This window comes from Leopardus geoffroyi, chromosome B4 (genome assembly GCF_018350155.1).
Source record: "Leopardus geoffroyi isolate Oge1 chromosome B4, O.geoffroyi_Oge1_pat1.0, whole genome shotgun sequence".
NCBI classification, from domain to species: domain Eukaryota; kingdom Metazoa; phylum Chordata; class Mammalia; order Carnivora; family Felidae; genus Leopardus; species Leopardus geoffroyi.
Genome location: NC_059341.1, coordinates 103,484,803 through 103,504,057, shown reverse-complemented (window position 1 = coordinate 103,504,057; position 19,255 = coordinate 103,484,803). Strand labels below are relative to the sequence as shown.

Below are 19,255 nucleotides of genomic sequence, written 5' to 3'. Positions count from 1 at the left end.
ATTAAAAATGTGTTCTCTGATATTTTCTGTTCTGTTCTTTTTCTTAATGAAAATTCTGGTTGTGAGGTGCTAAGTGAATTTTATGACTGATGAATAGGTTATTCTTGGTCAGAGTTCCAACTGACCCCTCAACAACTTTGTGTTTTTAAGCCTGTTATGTAATTCTGATCCTCACATTCCTCTTCTGTAAAATAGTACACACCTTCCTAAGGTTTTTGTGAGAATTTATGAAATATTACATGTTAGTGCTTAACAGTGCCCTGCACACCTAGAAAATAGTCAATAGTAGAAACTATTACTATTTTAAGTGACAGACTTGGGATTTGAATCTAGGTCTTTATGATTCCAAATTCTGAGTTCCTATCTTGTAATTTTCTTTTTAAAAAAAAAATTTTTTTTTGAGGTTTATTTGTTTTTGAGACAGAGCATAAATGGGGGAGGGTCAGAGAGAGGGAAACACAGAATTCGAAACAGGCTCCAGGCTCTGAGCTGTCAGCCACAGAGCCCAACACGGGGCTCGAACTCACGGACTGTGAGATCATGACCTGAGCTGAAGTCGGCCGCTTAACCGACTGAGCCACTCAGGTGCCCTGTAATTTTCTTTTTAAATTTAAGTTTAATTTGTTTATTTTGAGAGAGAGAGAGAGACCGGGAGGGAGGAAGGAGAAGAGAGAGAGAGAATCCCAAGCAGGCTTCATGTTGTCAGTGCAGAGCCTGATGGGAGATGAGGGGCCTCGAAATGTGAGATAGATCAGGACCTGAGCCGAAACCAAGAGTCAGATGCTTAACCCACTGAGCCACCCAGGTCCCCTGGAATCTTTTTTTTTTTTTTTTTTAAACAAAAGAAAATATCACTACACCTGAAAAGGTTAAAAATAGATCCTTAATCTCATGAAACTCCTGAGACTTACTTTTACCATATATGCATTATTCAAACAGTCTCTTAAATGATAATTTTAAAAAGTTTCCTTTAATAAGGGCATAGAGTAAGTAGGTCGGTATATTGGTATTAGTTCATATGTCCTTTGAGTTTCAAATTTATTGGTCTCTTCTCCTTTGTTTTCTCTTTTCCCTTCTCCTGGCAGTTTATTAGTTGTAGAGACTGGCTGTTTGTCTTTTATAGCAGAGATCAGTAGAGGCTTGTTTCTGTATGATGGAGAGCTAAGAATGGTTTTGTGTTTTTAAAGGATTGTTAAAAAAAAATAAAGGTAACAGATCTTATGTAGCCCTAGAAGACTAAAATATTGCCTTATTTTTTCACAGTTTTCTGACTCCTGCTTAGAGTTTCCTATAGTTTGGATTTCATGATTGCATCTCCATGGTGCTTATCTGATGAGAGTTTATGTCCCCCCTCTATTTTCTGTAATTAGTAGTTGGATCTAGAAGCTTAATCAGATAAAAGGTTCAGTCTTTGTTTGTTTGTTTGTTTGTTTGTTTTTTAATTTTTTTTTTCAACGTTTATTTATTTTTGGGACAGAGACAGAGTATGAACGGGGGAGGGGCAGAGAGAGAGGGAGACACAGAATCGGAAACAGGCTCCAGGCTCTGAGCCATCAGCCCAGAGCCTGACGCGGGGCTCGAATTCCCGGACTGCGAGATGGTGACCTGGCTGAAGTCGGACACTTAACCGGCTGCGCCACCCAGGCGCCCCTCAGTCTTTGTTTTTTAAACTCATTTCATTTGTTCAATATCTCCACTATGTTTTTAATGTTATATTTATTTGTCATTTATATATAATAATATGCTACTGTTTTAAGAATACAATTTGATGAATTTTGACAAATGTACAAATCTGAGTAAACCATCATGAGAATCATATAGAACATTTCCATCACTCCTTCTGCCCCTTTCTCATCAGCTCCTTCTTCTCACACCCAGCTCCTGGCAACCACTGATCTGTTTTCTGTCATTATGATTTTGCTTTCTCTGGAATTTTATATACATGGAATCATACAGTATATAGTCTTCATTAGCATCATGCTTTTTTTTTTTTTATTAAAAAAAATTTTTTTTTCAACGTTTTTTATTTATTTTTGGGACAGAGAGAGACAGAACATGAACGGGGGAGGGGCAGAGAGAGAGGGAGACACAGAATCGGAAACAGGCTCCAGGCTCTGAGCTATCAGCCCAGAGCCCGACGCGGGGCTCGAACTCCCGGACCGCGAGATCGTGACCTGGCTGAAGTCGGACGCTTAACCGACTGCGCCACCCAGGCGCCCCTAGCATCATGCTTTTGAGATTCCATTCATTTTGTTACTGAGTTAGTTTTCTGCTATATGGCTATACTACTATTTATCTGTTTACTAGTTGGTAGACTTTTGAACTATTTGTAATTTTTGGCTATTATGAAAAAAGTTGATTTTTTTTCATACAAGTTTTTGTGCACGTTTTGAGTGAACATGTTTTTATTCCTCTTGGTAAATAACTAGAATTGCTGGGTGATATGGTAAATGTATGTTTAAGTTTATAAGAAATTGTCAAACTGTTTTCTGTGTTTAATTTTTACCAGTGATATAGGAGATATTCCCATTCCTATTCCTAGGATGTTTGAAATCCTCAGTAACGCTTGATATTATCAGTCTTTAATTTTAATCATTCTGATTAAAGTGCAGAGTCTGCTTAGGATTCTGTCTCCCTTTCTTTCTGCCCCTCACCCATGTGCACACTTGCACGTACTCTCTTTCTTTCTCTCTAAAATATAAACAATAAAAAAAATCCTGATTTCCTTTTTACTTGGTTACTTTTGTCAGATTTGTAGCGATAATCTGAATAATTTTTTAGGACATATATAGAATTTTAAAGTTAATAATGTGTTGTTAGGAATGAAAATCATATCTTTGTTTTGCTCAGGGGTTTTACCTGCTGAAATATTAGTGCTATAAAATGCAGCTTTTGGAAAAGCAAAGAACTTGATGACAATCAGTGATGCTTATTATTTGTGTTTCAAACTGTCATTTCATAAAATTTGACTTTTTTGGTTTCAATTTAAAATAATTGTTAACCTAGTTCTAATGCATTTCTCTTTTGTAATCTGTGTAAAAGGAGAGAGTAATGTTTACATGATTACATTCATCTAGAAATGAGAGCTGGGAAGAGAGATAAGGAATTCAGTTCCACAGTATTGGTATAAATATAATATAAAATCAGTGTCTTTTTCTTCTTCTCTTTTTCTCTTAAAAGCTTGTACTTAGTAGAAAGAAACTTTAAAAAATGTTTACGGTTCTTTTTGGTTCTCTTTTGCTAGTACTTATTTAAAAATTACTGTTGGTGGGGAGGGGTGCCTGGGCAGCCTATTTGGTTAAGTGTCTGACTGTTGATTTCGGCTCAGGTCCTGATCTAGCAATTTGTGAGCTTGAGCCCTACATGGGTTCTGCGCTGACAGTGCAGAGCCTCTTTGAGATTCTCTTTCTCCCTTTCTCTGTCCCTCCTCTGCTTGTTCTTTCTCTCTCTCTCTCTCTCTCTCTCTCTCTCTCTCTCAAAAATAAGTAAACTTAAAAAAAATTTTTTTATGTAACTGTTGAGCTGTTGTGTTTTCATATTCATTGTCTTCCATGTACATTTTAATTTCCTCCTTAATTTATTGGTTAACCCGTTCTTTTAGGATGTTCTTTAATCTCCAAGTATTCATGGTCTTCCTGAATTTTTTCTTGTGGTTAATTTCGAGTTTCATAGTGTTGTGGTCTGAAAATATGCAGGGTATGATCTTGATCTTGTTGAGGTCTGATTTGTGTCGCATTCTGCAATCTATTCTAGATAATGAATGTTAAATGTGTACTCAAGAAGAATGTGTATTCTGCTGCATTAGGATGAAATGTTCTGAACATACCTATTAAGTCCATCCGGTCCAGTGTGTCATTCAAAGCCATTGTTTCCTTGTTGGTTTTCTGCTTACATGATCTGTCCATTGTTGTAAGTGGGGTGTTGAAGGTCCCCTACTATTATGGTATTATTATCAATGAGTTTCTTTTATGTTTGTGATTAATTGATTTATATATTTGGGTGCTTTCACATTGGGGGCATAAATATTTACAGTTGTTAGATCTTGGTGGATAAACCCCTTAATTATGATGTAATGCCCTTCTTTATCTCTTGTTACAGTCTTTATTTTAAAATTTAGTTTGTCTGATAGGAGTATGGCTACTACAGCTTTCTTTTGGCAACCACTAGCATGGTAGACAGTTCTTCCTCCCCTTACTTTCAATCTGCAGGTGTCTTTAGGTCTAAAATGGGTCTCTAGTAACCAGCATATAGATGGATCCTGTTTTATTATACATTCTGATACCCTATGTCTTTTGATTGGAGCATTTAATCCATTGACATTTAGAGTGAGTACTGAAAGATATAAACTTAGTGGCATTGTGTTGCCTGTAAAGTTGGTGTTTCTGGTGATATTCTCTGGTCCTTTCTAGTCTTTGTTTCTTTTGGTCTTTTTTGTTTTGTTTTGTGTTTCCTCCACTCAAAGGGTCCCTCTTAGAACTTCTTGTGGGGCTGGTTTAATGGTCACGAACTCCTTTAGTTTTTGTTTGGGAACCTCTTTCTCCTTCTATTTTGAATGACAGCCTTGCTGAATGAATAATTCTTGGCTGCATATTTTTCCAGTTCAACACATTGTATATATCCTGCCACTCCTTTCTGGCCTGCCAAGTTTCTGTGGATAGGTCTGCTGCAAATCAGATCTGTCTGCCCTTATAGGTTAGGGACTTTTTTTTTCGTTTGCTGCTTTCATAATTCTTTCCTTGTCTGTGTATTTTATGAATTTGATTATGATGTGCCTTGGTGATGGTCAGTTTTTGTTGAATCTAATGGTAGTTCTCTGTGCTTCTTGGATTTTGATGTCTGTGTCCTTCCCCAAATTAGGAAAGTTTTCCACTATAATTTGCTCACGTAAACCTTCTGCCCTTCTTCTCTCTCTTCATCTTCTGGGACTGCTGTGATTTGGATGTTATTCTTTTTTAATAAGTCATTGATTTCTCTAAGTCTTGTATTGTGATTTTATTGCCTTTGTTTACCTGTTTTTCTGCTTCATTATTATCCAAAATTTTGTCTTCTATATCGCAGATTCGCTGCTCTGCTTTGTCCATCCTTGTTGTCGTGGCATTTGAGATGCAGCAAAGGCAGTCATAAGAGGGAAGAAAATAGCAATCTAGGCCTTCCTAAAGAAGCAAGAAAGGTCTCAAATACACAACCCAGCCTTACACCTAAAAGAGCTGGAAAAAGAACAGAACATAAAGTCCAAAACCAGCAGAAAAAGGGAAATAATAAAGATTAGAGCAGAAATCAGTGATAGTGAAATCAAAAAACCAGTAGAACAGATCAATGACCAGGAGCTGGTTCTTTGAAAAAAATAACAAAATTGATACACCCCCTAGCGAGACTGATCAAAAAGAAAAAGGAAAAGGGCCCAAATAAAATCATGAATTAAAGAGGAGAGAGCACAACCAAACTGCAGAAATGCTAACAATAATAAGAGAATATTATGAGCAATTATATGCCAGCAAATTGGGCAATCTGAATGAAATGGACAAATTTCTAGAAACATATAAACTACTAAAACTGAAACAGGAAGAAATAGAAGATTTGAACAGACGCACAACCAATAAAGAAATTGAATCTGTAATCAAAAATCTCCCAACAAACAAGAGTCCAGGGCCAGATGGCTTTCCAGGGGAATTCTACCAAACATTTAAAGAAGAGTTAACTCCCGTTCTTTTGAAGCCATTCCAAAAAATAGAAATGGAGAGAAAACTTCCAAACTCATTCTATGAGGCCAGCATTACTTTGATTCCAAAACCAGACAAAGACCCGACTAAAAAGGAGAACTACACAGCAGTTTCCCTGATGAACATGAATGCAAAAATTCTCAACAAGATACTAGCCAACCAGATTCAACAATACATTAAAAGAATTATTCACCATGATCAAGTGGGATTTATTCTTGGGATACAGGGCTTGTTCAGTATCTACAAATCAATCAATGTGATGCATCACATTATAAAAGAAGGATAAGAACCACATGATCCTCTCAATAGATGCTGAAAAAGCGTTTGACAAAATACAGCATCCTTTCTTGATAAAAACCCTCAAGAAAGTAGATATAGAAACATCATACCTCAAGATCATGAAAGACCTGCCACTAATATCCTCAATGGGGAAAAACTGAGTGCTTTCCCCTAAGGTCAGGAATACAACAAGGATGTCCACTCTCACCACTGTTACCCAACATAGTGTTGGAAGTCCTAGCCTCAGCAATCAGACAACACAAAGAAATAAAAGTCATCCAGATCAGCAAGGAGGAAGTCAAACTTTCACTCTTCACAAATGAAGTGATGCTGTATGTGGAAGATCCAAAAGACTGCTAGAACTGATACATGAATTCAGCAATGTCGCAGGATATAAAATAAATGCACAGAAATTCAGTGCATTTCTATACACCAGTTATGAAGCAGCAGAAAGAGAAATCAAGGACTCGATCCCATTTACAATTGCACTTAAAACCATAAAATACCTAGGAATAAACCTAACCAAAGAGGTGAAAAATCTGTACACTGAAAACTGTAGATAAAAAACAGATGAACGTAAGGAAGGGAAGCAAAAACAATGTAAAAACAAAGGAGACAAACCATAAGACACTCTTGAATACAGAGAACAAACTGAGGGTTGCTGGAGGGGTGTTGGGTGGGGAAGAGCTAAATGGTTGAGGGGCATTAAGGAGGACACTTGTTGGGATGAGCACTGGGTGTTATATGTAAGCAGTGAATCACTAAATTCTATTCCTGAAGTCATTATTATACTATATGTTAACTAACTTGGATTTAGATTTAAGAAAACAATAAAAAAAAGAAGAAAAAAAAACATTTCAGATAAAAAAAAAATAACTGTCAGGATGCCTGGCTGGCTCAGTAGATGGTGCATATGACTCTTGATCTTGGGGTTGTGAGTTTGAGCCCCATGTTGGATGTAGAGAATACTTAAAAATAAAAAATCTTAAAACATAATTCTGTCTCTCTTAAGGATATCAGTTGGCTGTGCACTTTGAGAAATACTAATGTTTGCAAGAAATAGAAGTAGAAAATGTCTTAACCCACCTTGGTCCATTAACTCAGTTCTTTTTTACTTTCATTCTTATTTCTCACCATTTCTAGCAAAGTGTTCCTCCAGGTGTATTTATCCCAGTTATGTAAGATAGCTTAAAGAATTTTTAGGATGCTTGTTGCCAAAAGAACTGTATTGGTTGCTAGAAGAACCTTGGAGGGAAGTTGTGATTCATCAAGTAATCACTTTTCTAAAAGCTGCCTAGAATGTAAGATGCACACACTCTCCACAGAGATAGTGTGTGTGATGAGTAGGTTCCCGGGTCAGTAGGTGACAGTATTGCCGTGAGAAAGAACGTTCAGTTTTAAGTTGGGGTACCATTGCCCATCCCCCTAATTTGTCTCATCTTGTTAACTCATTCATTCATTTAACATTTGCTGAATTTTTTTCTTCTTCTTTTTAATTTGCTAGCAAGGGAGTCTACATTTATTGATGTAGTGGAAGGAGGGAAGGTGGTTAGTATCGAGAGACTGGATCTCAGCAAATGAAAACAAGGAGAAATAAAATATTATCCCTGTGCCCAGGGAGTTCATGGCTACTTGCTTCAACTTTTACTTTCTATCTATGCTACTCTAGGATATAAGAGTTCTAGCTTTGTGTGACTGACATTCGATCTTATGGTAAGGCATTTTTGCAGTCCAGGTACTGGAGAATGAGTGATGTTTGCTTTCCTAGAGTAGAAGGCTAGAGATAAGACCACTCTTTATTTTTCCCAGATCTTATTCTTTTGCTTGTCAGCCTGCACTCTGCATTAAATGATTGATCTCCTGTCTCAGTATCAAAGAATTCTTTTACTGTATTCTTTTTTCCTAAGGGCCTCAATTGTACAGTAATTATTGTGAATTTATACATTTTAATGTTAACGAGTGAATGTTCTGTCATAACTCTTTTCAGAAAAGTAAGTTTTCTGGATGCATTATGTATTTATTTATCCAGATGACCCACTCTACTTTCCAAATAAATTCCCTTAAAATATTGATTGGAATTTTTATTCAACTTACAAATTGATTTACAGATTATTGATATCTTCACAATATTAGGTTTTTCTCCATTTAAGAATAGGTTTTAGTTTATATTTCTCAGCAAAGTTTTATAGTTCTGTTTCATAAAGGTTATTGTTTTTTATACTTATTATTCTAAAATTATACAATCTGACTATTGATGTTACTTTGGGAAGCTGTTTTTTCATACTTACATAAAAACCATCGTAACAAGCTCTAATAATTCTAAAATATTTTTATGTATTATCTCAATGAAATTATATGATCTGAGGTAAAGGGATTTTGCTTTCTTTCTAAAGTTGAAATTGTTTATTACCTAGTTTAATCAGATAGCACTCCCAGAATGATGTTAACAGCTATCTTGATAGTGGAATGAATATGAATGTTTTAAGTCTGATTTTGCTTTTAAATTTTGTGGATATTTTGCCATTAAACATGACACTATCTATTGGTCTGAAAAAGTTTTTTAGAGAGTTCTAAGAGAGATTATTTTTCTAATCAGGACTAATTTCTTCAACCTGGGTACCCTTTACAAGATTTCTTTTGTTGTTTCTGTTGTCCTGCTAGGATACATTATTTTTCATAGGATCAAATTGCCTATATTGTTGTCTACTCCACTTTTGACCCCTGTTAATTTCCACTTTGAACAGCTGTATACAGGTTCTGTTCCCAAAATAAGTTTCTTTTATTTGTTTGTTAGAGAATCTTCAAAAATTTTTTTTGACATTTATTTATTTTAGAGAGAGAGAAAGAGTGTGAGTGGGGAAGGGGCAGAGAAGGAGACACAGAATGTGAAGCAGGCTTCAGACTCTGAGCTGTCAGCACAGATCCCGATATGGGGCTCCAACTCAGGAACCACGAGATAATGACCTGAGTGGAAGTTGGATACTTAAGCGACTGAGCCATCCAGGCACTCCTAGAGAGAGAGAGATTTTTTTTTTTTAAATAATTTATTGTCAAGTTAGGTAGCATACAGTGTATACACTATGCTTGTTCTTGGCTTCAGGAGTAGATTCCCATGAATCATCACTTACATATAGCATCCAGTGCTCATCCCAACAAGTGCCCTCCTCAATGCCCATCACCCATTTTCCTCTTTCCCCTCCCCCCCTCCCCCATCAACATTCCTCTCTATCTTTAAGAGTCTCTTATGGGTTTGCCTCCCTCTCTGTTTGAAACTGTTTTCTCCCCCCTTCCCTTCCCCCATGGTCTTCTGTTACATTTCTCAAGTTCAACATATGAGTGAAAACATGATAGGTCTTTCTCTGACTGACTTATTTCACTTAGCATAATACCTCCAGTTCTATCCACGTTGTTGCAAATGGCAGGATTTCATTCTTTCTCATTGCCAACTAGTATTCCATTGTATACATAAATCACATCTTTTTTTTTAAGTTATTTTTAAGTGTTTCTTTATTTTTGAGAGAGAGGGAGACACAGAATCCGAAGCATGTTCCAGGCTCTGAGCTGTCAGCACAGAGCCTGATGCAGGGCTGGAACTCACAGGCTGCGAGTTCATGACCTAAGCCGAAGACAGACACCCAACCGACTGAGCCACCCATGTGCCCCTAAACCACATCTTCTTTATCCATTCATCAGTTGATGGACATTTGGGCTCTTTTCATAATTTGGCTATTGTTGAAAGCACTGCTGTAAACATTGGGGTACATGTGCCCCTATGAATCAGCACTCCTGTATCCTTTGGATAAATTCTTAGTAGTACTATTGTTGGGTCATAGGGTAATTCTATTTTTAATCTTTTGAAGAACCTTCAAACTGTTTTCCAGATTGGGTACACCATTTTGCATTCCCACCAACAGCGCCAGAGGGTTCCCATTTCTCCACATCCTGAGCATTTCTGTTGTTTCCTGAGTTGTTAATTTTAGCCACTCTGACTGGTGTGAGGTGGTATCTCAGTGTGGTTTTGATTTGTGTTTCCCTGATGATGAATGATGTTGAGCATCTTTTCATATGTCTGTTTGCCATCTGGATGTCTTCTTTGGAAAACTGTCAATTTATGTCTTCTGCCCATTTCTTGACTGGATTATTTGTTTTTCGTGTGTTGAGTTAGGCAAGACTCAAGAAGCAAGAAGCAAGAAGCTGCTGCAGCTGAGGTCAAAGAAATCGTTGCCTGTTTTCTGTAGGGTTTTGATGGTTTCCTGTGTCACATTTAGGTCTTTCATCCATTTTGAGTTTATTTTTGTGTATGCTGTAAGAAAGTGGTCCAGTTTCATTCTTCTGCATGTTGCTGTGATTCAGTTCTCCCAGCACCATTTACTAAACAGACTGTCTTTTTTCCAGTGGATATTCTTTCCTGCTTTGTTAAAGATTAGTTGGCTATGTATTTGTGAGTCCAGTTCTGGGTTCTCTATTCTATTCCATTGGTCTTTGTATCTGTTTTTGTGCCAATACCATATTGTCTTGATGATTATAGCTTTGTAATACAGCTTGAAGTCCGGGATTGTGATGCCTCCAGCTTTGGTTTTCTTTTTCAATATTTTTTGGCTCTTCAGGGTCTTTTGTAGTTCCATACAAATTTTAGGATTGTTTGTTCTAGCTCTGAGAAGAATGCTGGTGCAATTTTGATTGGGATTGCTTTGAATGTCTAGATTGATTTGGGTGGTATTGGCATTTTAACAATATTTGTTCTTCCAATCCATGAGCGTGGAATGTTTTTCCATTTCTTTGTGTCGTCTTCAATTTCTTTCATAATTTTTCTACAGTTTTCAGCATACTTATGTTTTACATCTTTGGTTAGGTATATTCCTAGGTATTTTATGGTTCTTGGTGCAGTTGTAAATGGGATTGATTTCTTAATTTCTCTTTCTGTTACTTCATTATCGGTGTATAGAAATGCAGCTGATTTCTGTATCAATCTGGTTTTGTATCTGTGACTTTGCTGAATTCATGTATCAGTTCTAGCAGCTTTTTGGTGGCGTCTTTTGGGTTTTCCATGTAAAGTATCATGTTTTCTGCAAAACGTGAAAGTTTGAGTTCTTCTCTGCCAGTTTGGATGCCTTTATTTCATTCTGTTGTCTAATTGTTGAGGCTAGAACTTCTAACCCTGTGTTAAAGAACAGTGGTGAGAGTGGACATCCCTGTTGTGTTCCTGATCTCGGGGGGATCCTCTCAGTTTTTCCCCATTGAGGATGATACTAGCTGTTGACTTTCTATATATGACCTTTTTGATGTTAAGGTATGTTCCTTCTATCCCAACTTTCTTGAGTGTTTTTATTAAGAATGGGTGCTATATTTTGTCCAATGATTTTTTTTCAGCATCTATTGACAGGATCATATGGTTCTTACCCTTTTTTCTACTAATGTGATGCATGACATTGTTTGATTTGCGAATATTGAACCAGCCCTTTCAATTGATCATGGTCAACAATTCTTTTTATGTGCTGTTGAATTTGATTTGTTAATATCTTGTTGAGAATTTTTGCACCCATATTCATCAGAGATATTGGCCTGTAACTCTTTTTAGTGGGGTCTCTGTCTGGTTTGGGAAATCCAGGTAATACTGGCCTCATGGAATGAGTATGGAACCTTTCCTTCTGTTTCTATTTTTGGAACATCTTGAGAAGGATATGTATTAACTCTGCTTTATGTGTCTGGTAGAATTCCCCTGGGAAGCCATGTGGCCCAGGACTTTTATTTGTTGGGAGATTTTTGATAACTCATTCAATTTATTTGCTGGTTATGGGTCTGGTCAAATTTTCTATTTCTTCCCCTTTGAGTGTTGGTAGTGTGTGGTCGTCTAGGAATTTGTCCATTTCTTCCAGGTTGTACAGTTCTTTGGCATATAATTTTTTATAGTATTCTCTAATAATTGTGTGTATTTCTGTGGTGGTGTTTGAGATTTCCTCTTTCATGATTTTATCTATTTGGATTCTCTCTCTTTTCTACATTGTGAGAAGTCTGGCTAGGGGTTTATCAATTTTGTTTATTTTTTCAAAAAACCAGCTGTTCATTGATTTGTTCTCATGTTGTTTTTGTTTTTGATTCTATATTGTTTATTTCTGCTATAATGTTTATTATTTCTCTTCTGCTGGCTTTGGGTTTGTTTGCTGTCTTGCTTCTAGTTACTTTAGGTGTGAGGTTGGGTTTTGTGTTTGGGATTTTTCTTATTTCTTGAGATAGGCCTGGTTTGCAATGTATTTTCCTCTTATGACTGCCTTTGCTGCATCCCAAAGGGTTTCAACTGTCATGTTTTCACTTTTATTTGTCTCCATGTATTTTTAAATTTCTTCTTTAATTGCCTGGTTGACCCATTCATTCTTTAGTAGGATGTTTTTTAACCTGCATGCATTTGGAGGCTTTCCAATTTTTTTCTCTTTCCAATTTTTTTCAAGTTCATAGCATTGTGATCTGAAAATACACATGGTATGATCTCATTTGTTTCATATTTATTAAGGGCTGTTTTGTGACCTGGTATGTGATCTATCTTGGTGAATGGTCTAGGTGCACTTGTGAAGAATGTGTATTCTGCTGCTTTTGGATGAAAAGTTGTGAATATATCTGTCAAGTCCTTCTGGTCCAGTGTATCATTTAAGGCCATTGTGTCTTTATTGATTTTCTGTTTAGATGATCTGTCCATTGTTGTAAGTGGAGTACTAAAGTCCCCTGCGATTACTGTATTTTTATCAGTATCGCAGGGGACTTTAGTAGTAGTAGTAGGGTTGGGAGCATAAACATGATTAGCTCTTCTTGATGGATAGACCACATAATTATGATACAATGACCTTCTTCATCTCTTGTTACAGCCTTTAGTTTAAAATCTAGTTTGTCTGGTATAAGTATGGCTACTCCAGCCTTCTTTGACTTCCAGTAGCATGATAGATGGTTCTCCATCTCCCTACTTTCAATCTGAAGGTGTCCTCAGGTCTAAAATGAGGTTCTTGTAGACAGCATATAGATGAATATTGTTTTTTATCCATTCTGACACCCTGTGTCTTTTGATTGGAGGATTTAGCTCATTTACATTCAGAGTTATTATTGAAAGATACGGATTTAGTGTCATTGTGTGACTTGTAGGTTTCATGCTTGTGATGTCTCTGGTCCTTTGTAGTCTTTGTAGCATTCCACTCATAGAGTCCCCCTTAGGATCTCTTGCAGGGCTGGTTTAGTGGTCATGAACTCCTTCAGCTTTTGTTTGGGAAAGTCTCTTCTCCTTTGTTCTGAAAGACAGCCTTGCTGGATAAAGGATTTTTGGCTGCATATTTTTCCTCTTCAGCACATTGACTATTTCCTGCCACTGTCTTCTGGCCTGCCAATTTTCACTGGACAGGTCTGGAACTACCCTTATGTGTCTACCCTTGTGTGTTAAGGCCCATTTGTCCCTAGCTGCTTTTATAATTCTCTTTATCTTTGTATTTTGCCAGTTTCACTGTCATAGCCATGGTGAAGACCTATTCTTGTCGAATCTGAAGGGAGTGTTCTGTGCCTCCTGGATTTGGATGTCTGCTTCCTTCCCCAGATTATGGAAGTTCTGAGCTATAATTTGTTCAAGTAAACCTTCTGCCCCTTTCTCTCTCTTTTTCTTCTGGAACTCTTATGATACGGATATTATTGTTTCATTGAATCACTTAACTCTCTAATTCTCCCCGTGGTCTAGTATTTTTTTTTTTATCTCTCTTTTTCTGGGCTTCATCATTTTCCATAATTTTATCTTCTCTTTCACTTATTCTCCCCTCTGCTTCCTCCATCCTTGCTGTCATTGCATGTAGTTTATTTTGTACCTCATTTACAACATCTCTTAGTTCATTGTGACTATCTCTTAGTTCCTTGATCTCTGCAGCAATAGAGTCTCTACTTTTTAAAGCCTAGCTGTTAATCTTATGACTATTATTCTAAATTATTGATCAGATATATTGTTTATATCTGTTTTGAGCAATTACCTAGCTGTCATTTCTTCCTGGAATTTCTTTTGAGAATTCTGTTTCATCATTTTGGCTAGTTTTCTGTGCCTTATGTGTTTTAATAGCTTATTGTGTGTCCTGCACCTGCAAACACTATTATATTAAAAAAGGGTCATAAACCATCCAGGGCCTGGCCCTTTAGGAGGTGATTTTTGGAATGTGTTGCATGCTCTTTGTTGTTGTGACTGGTTGCTTTATCTCCCTACTCATGATAGTGGTTTGGACCTGCCACCAGCTGTGATTTGATTTGTTCGTTGAAGTAACAACGAATTTTTTCCTGGAAAAAATTTAAAAAGGGGTGGTGGTGGTGGAAGAAGCCTTATACCATATAAAGAGAGAAATGATAGGGGTGGGGAAAAAGAAAAGAGAAGAAAAAATTGACTAGGCAGGAATTAGAGAAAGTATACAACTTAATCCAGAGAGAGAGGAAAATGAAGAAGAAGGAGATACAGAAGAGGGGTAAAAAGAATAGATTAAAAATGTCCACTTAAACAAACCAATGACCAGAATATTCAGAATAGGGAAGGGATGAACTAAGAGGAAGAAAGGGAAGGAAAAAAAACCTATCTACATATCTAAAATAAGAATTAACCAAGAATCAATCAGAAAATGCAAAACCGCTGGACTGGTATCTGATTGTGCCTTGGAACCAGTGGTTGCACTGGTCTAGAGGTGGGGCCCTCTGGTTCAGTCAGTGTGAATCTTGCGTCGATACATATGTAGCTATGAGGCATGGGGAGGCGTGGTTTGGTGTAGGCAGTCCTGCCTCCGCTGGGGGCTGCAGTCCTGTTCCCTGAAGCCCCGCTTTGTTGGTGATGGGGAGAAAAATGGCAACACCCCATTCTTTCTTTCCCTGACCAGGTGTCCCAGACCACACTGTTCAGGCCATTTTCACAGTGTTGTACACGTGCGAGTGGGCTCTTCTGTCCTGCTCCAGTCTGCTGTGCTTTCCAGGTGCTCAGCTGGGATTCAAACCCCAGTATCTTAAAGGATCCTGCTCCTCAGGCCCTGGTTATGGGGTAGTGCCATTCCCCCCAGCCAGCCTACAAAAGGCCTCTGACTGGCTGGTGTCTGCAGGGTCTTTTGTCCTTGGAGCTATCTACCTTCTTCCCACAGCACTCAGAGGATTTTTCTCTCTGACTGTGCCTCTGACTTAGCTACTGAGCCCAGGGCTAGCTCCTGCCCACCCTCCCGTCCCCCGCCAGGTGTATGTACAGGGTGGCCGGCCCCAGTCTGGTAGAAACCCCGCAACTCTGGATCGAGTTATAAATTGATTATTTCTCCATTTTTTCTATTCCCTGGTCCATGGTTTTTCTCTTGTCCAAATACACTTCCACAGCCTCTCTTTCTCTTCCTTTTGTCTCTCCACAGAAGGGGATCCCTTCCCTCCATGCCTACACTGCCCATTTTATCTCCCAATTTGCAATAACCTATGGTCTGTCAGGTTGTCCCTGTGGGCCCCCTGGGGATGTTTCTGTCCTTCTTTCGCCAAGATTCCTAGAATTCCAAGTCTTCTGGCCTCAATAGTGCTGTGTTTGATGGATGAGGGAACTTTGGATCCCTGTATTTCTCCTCTATTTTGATTCCTCTAGAGAGAGAGAATCTTAAGCAGGCTCCATATTCACCATAGAGCCTCATGCAGGGCTCAATCCTGTGACCCTGGGATCATGACCTGAGCCGAAATCAAGAGTCGGACACTCAACCGACTTAGCCACCCATGTGCTACCCCCCCCCAAATCAGTTTTGATCATGTTTTACTTATATTCTGGGGAATTGTGGCAGTGTTTAACTTCTTTCTGTGTTATGTAGTGGAAAGTCTATACTTCTCAAGCTATGTATGTTCCTTGTGATAAGAGCATATGCCTTTCAAATCCTCACCTCTCTTAAGAACTATGAAGGGTCTGAGGTCTCACCCTGCTTGCAAGTTAACATTTAGCTTCCTGTAGTTTCATGGATCATGGCAGAACATACTAGTCTCCTGCGTCACACACACGCACACATGCACACACGCACAATCTTCCCACTGGTCTAAAAAGTCCATGTCTTGGTTATATCTTTTGTTATTCTCTGAAAAGAGGTAAACATCATTTGTTTACTTGTTGAATGAATGTAAGAAAAGAAGAAATGAATCTTACCTTTAGGCAAACCCTGTAACTGCTATTTGGAGTCTAGAGAAAAGGTGAGTTATCAGGGGTATGAATGTGGAGGTTGGAATTTTAAGCAGATAATTTAGTTTACAGGAATTAAATGTACATATTGCTGTATGCACAGATACTTCTTTAATGTTATCAAATGTGTCTTTACATACTGTCACAACATTCTGTTAATATTATGTGGAAATAAAATGGAAACTATTCTTTCTTTCAGTGCTTAGATGAATATGAAGACGATGAAGCAGGGCAGAAAGAGCGGAAACGAGAAGATGCAATTACACAACAGAACACGATGCAGAATGAAGCTGCCAGCTTATTAGATCCAGGCAGTTCTTATCTGCTACAAGTGAGTATTTATTTAAATTTAATTAAAAAAAAATTATCTTGGGGCACCTGGGTGGCTCAGTTGGTTAAGCATCTGACTTTGGCTCAGGTCATGATCTCATGGCTTGTGGGTTCTAGCCCCGTGTTGGGCTCTGTGCTGACAGCATAGAGCCTGGAGCCTGCTTCAGATTCTGTGTCTCTCTGCCCCTTCCCTATTCGTGCTCTGTCTCTCTCTCTTTATAAGATAAGTAAACATTAAAAAAACAATTAAAATTAAAAATTATCTTAAAAATTTATTTTTTAAGTAAATTACTTTTTTAATTAATTTGCTTGTTTTTTTAAAGTAAGCTCTATGCGCAACATGAGGCCTGAACTCACAACTCTGAGATCAGGTTAGGTGTTTACCGACTCAGCCAGGTGTCCCTAAAAATTTCTTGTTTAATTTTTTAATTTTACAAATGAATATTTAAAAATACCAGGATGTCAGTTGCTATTTTAACAATAATTTTAAGTAGCTTCTAATAATTTTTTCCTTCTCCTTTTGGTTGCATCAGCTCCATTTAAGTACTTTCAATGGATTTAACCACTGATTTTCCTTGCATCCAAATACTTTTTGACTATGTGGTTCTTTGTTCCCAGTCAGTGAATATCTGCTATCTCATTAAGCAGGTTTAAACAGTATCTGTTGTAAAGTAACAGGAAAAATAATTACCTTTTTGCTCTTAATAAAGTTAGAATTAGTAAGTATGAGTGGACACTTCTGCCAGAGGCTGATAATTTCATTAGAATTATGTAGCAAATAAAGAGTTGTATCTAGTTTATACAAAGTCAGATATTTAAACGTAGTAACAAAATACCATATGTAGTATTGTGAATTCCCAGAAACATCTATACTTCTATGTAATTATACAAATACATTTAACTCGGTTTCAAATTAGCTGTTATTTTGGGTTTTTGTGGCAAAGAAAATTGGGAGTTGATGGTGTCAGAATGCCTCAGCATAAAGCAGATTACTCTGTTTAAATTGTAATTTGGGATTGGTCTTGATATAATCTAGTATTACATTGATTTGCTGACATTTTGAGATCCTAGGCCACTGTGTCATCTTTTCAGAGTTTAATTTAGACTTTTTATTTAAAAAAAATTTTTTTAAGTTTATTTATTTAAGTAGTCTCTACACCTAACTGTGGGGCTTGAACTTACGACCCTGAGATCAAGAGTTGCATGCTCTTCTGACTGAGCCAGTCAGGCACCTCCAGTTTTGACTTTTTTAAAGTTTTTTATTATGATATCATTTTATTTTACTTATTTATTTTTAACGTTTATTTATTTTTGAGACAGAGAGAGACAGAGCATGAATGGGGGAGGGTCAGACACAGAATCTGAAACAGGCTCCAGGCTCTGAGCTGTCAGCACAGAGCCCGACGCGGGGCTTGAACTCACGGACCACGAGATCATGACCTGAGCCGAAGTCGGCCGCTTAACTGACTGAGCCACCCAGGCGCCCCTATGGTATCATTTTAAAAAGAGTTTCTGAGCAATACGAAACATCTCCCCATTTTACTGATGAACAAAATGAAATATAAACTTCCCTATTAATTGACAAGGTTATGATAAAAAGGCTTTTTTTTTTTTTTTTTTGGCAGAGAGAGGCAAAATATTTTGAAGTAGTTTGGAAACACAGATGCAAAACTGCTCTTTGAGTCAGAGATACTGACAGGAGGGCTGATGAAGTGATGCAGGTTTATCTGCGCCTCTGTATCCAGGTACTAGAAGGACCTACCCTGTTATAACATGGTGTGAGCTGATAAGCAGCACTTCTCTCAGTATCTCTGTAAACAAATTTATCTTTATATGTATGTCTGTATGTCTATACACATATCCCTATATACATACCACTGTTTTGTTCTTTTCCCTTAATATTGTGGTGAGACTTCCACAGTATTACATAAAGAACTTCCCTATTACTTTATGTAAATGGAGAATGTTCTATGTTATAGATGTACCATAATTTTTCTAATTTCTATTGATGGCTATTTAGGTTATTTATAATCTTTTACTATTACAACCAGTGTGGTGGTGAAAAACTTAAAATACATATTGCTTTGCATATATGTGTATGTAAATCAGTAGGATAAAATCCTAGTAGTGGAATTTCTGGGTGAAAAGGAGTGTGCATTTGTAATTGTGATGCTATTTCCAAAATGTTCTTTGCAGTATGGCCATTTTTTCATGTTATTCAGAGCTCTTCATGTATTATTTTCAGTGGCATACAGCTTTCTTTCTTTCTTTCAGAGAGAGAGAGAGAGGGGGTGGGGGCACAAGTGAGCCAGGGGCAGGCAGAGAGAGGGAGGGGAGGGAAGGGGGAGAGAGAAAGAGAGAGAGAGAGCACACAAGTGAGCGAGGGGCAGAGAGAGAGAGAGAGAGAGAAGCAGGGATCACCCAAAACAGGGCTCCAGCTCACCTGATACGGGATTCCAACTCCTCACAAACCGTGAGATCATGACCTGAGCTGAAGTAAGATGCTTAATGACTGAGCCACCCAGGTGTCCCTAAAGTTTTCTATTTTAATGTATATAGTAGTTAACACAAATTTCTTATTAATGGAAATCCTCAGTGGTTATATGTATTTTTTTACTGTTGTAAATAATACTGAAGTTTAATCTGTATAGGTTAAACTTTTGTATTTTGAATTATTTGTCCAGATTTCCAGAGATAAATTTATTGGGCCAAAAAACAAAGGATTATAAGGACTTAAAAAATTTCT

General features: G+C 37.6%; 1 protein-coding gene across 3 annotated transcripts in view; it reads left to right on the top strand.

The window, feature by feature from the left end:
- The window catches only part of PAWR (pro-apoptotic WT1 regulator), a 139,751-nt gene that overhangs the window by 66,992 nt on the left and 53,504 nt on the right, over window positions 1–19,255 (top strand). For all 3 annotated transcript variants that reach the window (XR_006709467.1, XM_045466299.1, XM_045466300.1), the window contains exon 2: window positions 16,379–16,510. Coding sequence is in view for 2 of the 3 variants with exons in the window: in XM_045466299.1 (XP_045322255.1) it covers window positions 16,379–16,510 (132 nt within the window). In the remaining variant the exon portion in view is untranslated. The remainder of the gene's footprint in view (window positions 1–16,378; window positions 16,511–19,255) is intronic.